Here is a 5,257-nt window from a genome sequence, read left to right on the forward strand (position 1 = left end):
ACTTCATCCATTAAAAAACATGCAATGATTTTTTTATCACACAAATCCTCAATTTTCCCCAAATTCCAATTTCCCCACAAAACCCCAAGTCTCTAAATAGAGACTCACCTTAGATTGAATGAAGATTAAGCTACAACACTGGGCTAGGGAGATGGAGACAGTGATGAAATTCCACTTGCATGCAAGAAATTGATGAACTTGAAAAATGAACTTCTTCCTCTTCTTCCCTCTTTCACGGTTCCCTTCCTCTCTTTTCTTTCTCTATTTCTGTTTTCCAAATCTGAATCTTGTTTTCAAAATAACAAGAGTGGAATGTCAATATTGCCCCCAAACCATTCTCTTATTCCTAAAGTGCCCTTTAGTCATAATCCAACTAACTTAGTTACTACATTCTTTTGTTTATTTATTTTATTTTTTTCCTTTTAATAAATAAACAAACAATAGTGGGTTGTTACATTCTCCCCCCCCCCCCTTAAATAAGAATTCGTCCTCGAATTCGAAAACTTACCAGAAAAGATGTGGATATGACTCTCGCATCTCTGCTTCAAGCTCCCAAGTGGCTTCCTCCGGGCGAGATTCTTCCCACAACACCTTCACAAGCGGTATCTCCTTATTCCTTAATGACTTGCTAGCGTACTCCAAGATACGAGCCGGTTGAGGTTGGAAAGGAAGGTCGGGCTCTATCTCCACGGCATCGGAAAGGATAGGATGAAACGGATCTGGTACGAACTTCCGTAGCTGAGATACATGGAAGACATCATGCAGCCCGGATAGTGAAGGAGGTAATGCCAACTGATACGCCACTTCACCTACCCGTTTCATGATCTGATAAGGTCCCACATACCTCGGACTAAGTTTACGAACCTTGAATGGTCCCTTCAACCTAAGTCTCGGAGTCACCTTCAAGTACACATGATCACCCGCATCAAATCTCAAAGGTCTCCGTCTCTTGTCCGCATAACTTTTCTGACGATCTTGAGCCTTTTTCATCTTCTCTCGGATTTCCTTAATCTATTCCGTTGTTTCTTGTATTATTTATGGTTCAAGATTCCCTCTTTCACCAACTTCCGACCAACACAATGGGGAACGACACCTCCTCCCATAAAGTGCCTCATATGGTGCCATACCGATACTCGAGTGGTAACTATTATTATACGCAAACTCGATCAACGGTAGATGGTCCTTCCAACTTCCACCACTTTCCAAAATACAAGCCCTCAACATGTCCTCAATTGTTTGGATGGTTCTCTCTGTTTGTCCGTCCGTCTGAGGATGGTTCGAAGTACTCAAATTCAGTTCCGACCCCATCTCTCGGTGAAAAGCTCTCCAAAAATATGAAGTGAACTTCGGATCTCTATCTGACACAATGCTAGACGGTACACCATGCAATCTTACAATCTCTTCTACAAAGAGTCGGGCTAGATGAGGAGCATTGTGAGTAGACTTCACCGGTAGGAAATGTGCACACTTTGTCAAACGGTCCACTATCACCCAAATGGAATCATGACCACCTAAAGTACGAGGCAGTCCAACAACAAAGTCCATGGATATGCTGTCCCATTTCCATATAGGAACATCCAACGGTTGTAGCATTCCACCAGGCCTTTGGTGTTCAATCTTCACCTGTTGACATATACCACATTGTTCCACATAACTAGCAATATCTCTTTTCATACCTGGCCACCAGAAATGTTTCTTCAAGTCTTGATACATTTTGGAAGATCCAGGATGAATGGTAAATTTGCTCTTATGTGCTTCATCAAAATTCATCCTCTTCAACTCCATATCATTTGGTACACACACACGCTGTCCAAATAGGATTACCCCGTCAGATGCTCGAGAGAATTCCGGAAATTTCTCTTGAGCTTGCAACTCCATATCACCATATTGAGCTTGGCAGATTCTTTCTCGCAAAACATTCTCAACATTGAGATTACTAATCAACACACCCGTAGGTGCCCACACAAACTGCAAACTGAGATTCCAAAATTCTTCCATCAAATTGAATTCCATCATCATCAACTCCGCTACACGAATCTCCTTTCTGCTCAAGGCATCTGCAACCTTATTAGCCTTTCCTGGATGATACCTCAGATCAAAATCAAAGTCTTTCAAATACTCCATCCACCTCCTCTGACGCATATTCAGTTCTTTCTAGTCAAAAAGGTACTTTAAGCTTTTGTGATCACTAAACATTTCAAAGTGGACTCCATACAAGTAATGTCGCCACACTTTAAGTGCAAACACAATAGCCGTAAGTTCAAGGTCATGAGTAGGATAATTCTCTTCATGAGATCTTAGTTGTCTAGATGCATAAGCCACAACTTGACCTTCTTGCATTAAGACACCACCTAATCCTTTCTTTGATGCATCACAGAAAACTTCATAGGATTTATCCGGATCTGCAATTATCAGTACCGGAGTAGTAGTCAACTTCTTCTTCAACCTTTGGAAACTCCGCTCACAATCGGAATTCCACTCAAAAGTAACTTCCTTCCTCGTAAGTCGGGTCGTAGGTAAAGCTAGCTTTGAGAATCCCATAATGAACCGCCGATAGTAACCTGCTAATCCAAGGAAACTCTGAACTTCACTTGCATTCTTAGGTCGTTCCCAATTAATCACTGCTTCTACCTTTGACGGATCCACAGCCACACCGCCACCAGAAATGACATGTCCAAGGAACTTCACCTCGGACATCCAGAATTCACACTTACTCAACTTTGCAAATAATTGTTTCTCTCGAAGAACTGACAACACAATCCTCAAGTGTTCCATATGCTCATCCACCGTCTTAGAATATATTAAAATGTCGTCTATGAATATCACCACAAACCGGTCCAAATATGGTTGGAACACACGGCTCATGTAGTCCATAAAGACAGCAGGGGCATTGGTCACTCCAAACGGCATAACCAAGAATTCATAGTGGCCATACCGCATTCTGAATGCGGTCTTCGATACATCGGAATTCTTCACCCGAATTTGATGATATCTCGACCTGAGATCAATCTTCGAGAACACACAGGCTCCTTTCAACTGATCCAGGAGGTCATCAATCCGTGGTAAAGGATACTTGTTCTTTATGGTCACTTTGTTGAGTTGTCGATAATCAATGCACAAGCGCATACTACCATCCTTCTTCTTGACCAATAATACCGGAGCACCCCAAGGAGAGACACTTGGTCTGATAAAATGTTTTGCTATCAACTCCTCTAACTGACTCTTCAATTCTCTCAACTCTGCAGGAGACATTCAATATGGAGCAATAGAAACTGGAGCTGTTCCAGGAACAAGATCAATAGAGAATTCCACTTCCCTTTCTGGAGGAAGAAAAGTGACATCCTCCGGAAACACATCTGGAAACTCACAAACGATAGGAATATTTGATATATCTTTCTTGGTTTCAGATTCTGCGGTGAGAGCTAAAAGAAAAGATCTCTCCTGAACATAGAGATAACTAATCAGGTTAATTGTACCTTCGATTAGATTCCCAATCGCATCAATAGGAGCAGTCTCTTCTGCAGGAATAAAGATAGCCTTCTCCTTGCAACCAATGTATACTGAGTTGGCCGACAACCAATCCATGCCCAGTACTACATCAATCTTCTTTAGAGGCAAGCAAATAAGATCAATAGAGAACCTTCGGTCGTTGAAAGAGACTGAACAATCTCTACAAATCTCCAAGGCTTCGACCACATCATCCGTGGCAGATGAAATCAACATAGGAACAGAAAGACTAGTAGCTTCAAATCCGAGTCGGCGCACACAAGAATTAGAAATAAAAGAATGCGTTGCTCCACAATCTACAAGAACAAAACAAGGTTGGTTATTTATAAAACACGTACCAGCAACAAGACTTGTGTTTCCTTGAGCCTTTCGAGCATCCAAGGTATACACTCGCCCTGTGGTCTTCTTAGGAATGTCTGGCCTAGGGCAGTTAGGCCGGAGATGACCTTCCTGTCCACACTTGTAACACTTCACTGGACCGCTTCTACAGTTTCCATGGTGTTTGCTCCTACATTTGTTACACCAAGGAGGCTGAGTTGAACGGTTGACATAAGCGGGTTTCATTGCTGGAGGAGAGTTACGAGGCTTCAAGAATTGGCTCACTTTCCCTTGGTTTTGGCGAAAAGGTCGGTTTTGCTCCCTTTCTTCCTTAACCCTCTTCAGACTGTTTTCAGCAACATAACATTGTCGGAGACACTCAGCATAAGTAGTGAACTCCCTCTGAGACACACTGTGGGCAATATCAGCATTAAGGCCAAACAAAAACTGATCAATCTTCCATAACTCATCTGGTGCATAAACAGCTTGTCTGGAATAAGCAGCCCTGTCCTCAAATTTTTCAGCATATTCAGAAACAGTGAGATTTCCTTGCTTGAATAACTGGAACTCTCTTTCTTTCTGGGCACGGATGCTGTTAGGGAAGTACTTCTCTAAGAAAGCGGTCTTGAAATGTTCCCAATCCTTAGGAATCCCTTGAGAAGTGAAGCGAGTGGAGGCAGTATCCCACCACCTACCTGCAGGACCCTTGAGTTTCTGAGCAGCAAAAATAACCTTTTCCTCCACAGTGCAGTGAATAGCCTGGAATATCCTCTCCATGATATACAACCAATCATGGGCTACAATATGATCCAGGCTACCTGCAAACTCTGGAGGAGTCATCCGAAAGAAAGCACGAAAATCTGGCCCATTAGGAACTGGATGAACGGGAGCAGCTGGTTGTTGTTGTTGATTCCCTTGCATACCTTGCATCATTTGCATCATCATCTGGTTTTGTTGTTGAATTTGTTGCATCATCTACAACCAAGGTGCATTGGCATCACCAGCTGGATTGGGAATTGGAATTTCAGGCGGATTAGGAATTGGATTCCTTCTGGGTCTCCCAGGTCCTCTGCGTTGCTCAGCCATCTTCCTGTTAGTCCTACACACAGAATCAAGTTGATCAGGCTTAATACCATGAGTAGAACGCAAGGAATCATGCTAACAAACACGCAATTGAGACAGAACTATGCTGACTATGATGTTTCAAGGCGAAGCCGAGAATCGACCAGCTTTGATACCAACTGAAACACCCCACACATATTATTGCCTAGGATAATAAGTGCATGGCATTAATGGTACTGAAATCATGCATAAATACGCAGCGGATATTATAATGTTAGTACAATGAGTACAAAACAAGTCGAAACAGTCATGGCCGAATACATAAGTATCAAGTACTAATTCATGAGTTCCAAAAGAGAATACATAAACT

The 5,257-nt window shown here is 42.4% G+C and overlaps 2 protein-coding genes across 2 annotated transcripts; both read right to left on the reverse strand.

Moving 5' to 3' along the window:
* Positions 1–504: 504 nt before the first annotated feature.
* On the reverse strand, positions 505–990 carry LOC131631939 (uncharacterized). Its single transcript, XM_058902698.1, has one exon. It carries the CDS (start codon positions 988–990, stop codon positions 505–507), a length of 486 nt encoding a protein of 161 aa, XP_058758681.1.
* Positions 991–3,252: 2,262 nt separating this feature from the next.
* LOC131631940 (uncharacterized) lies at positions 3,253–4,797 on the reverse strand. Its single transcript, XM_058902700.1, has one exon. It carries the CDS (start codon positions 4,795–4,797, stop codon positions 3,253–3,255), a length of 1,545 nt encoding a protein of 514 aa, XP_058758683.1.
* Positions 4,798–5,257: the final 460 nt, after the last annotated feature.

Source organism: Vicia villosa, unplaced genomic scaffold (genome assembly GCF_029867415.1).
Source record: "Vicia villosa cultivar HV-30 ecotype Madison, WI unplaced genomic scaffold, Vvil1.0 ctg.000883F_1_1, whole genome shotgun sequence".
NCBI classification, from domain to species: Eukaryota; Viridiplantae; Streptophyta; class Magnoliopsida; order Fabales; family Fabaceae; genus Vicia; species Vicia villosa.

Excerpts from the sequence above, each read along its gene's own strand:
- LOC131631939 (XM_058902698.1), bottom strand. The coding sequence starts at position 990 with ATGAAAAAGGCTCAAGATCGTCAGAAAAGTTATGCGGACAAGAGACGG.
- LOC131631940 (XM_058902700.1), bottom strand. The coding sequence starts at position 4,797 with ATGCAACAAATTCAACAACAAAACCAGATGATGATGCAAATGATGCAA.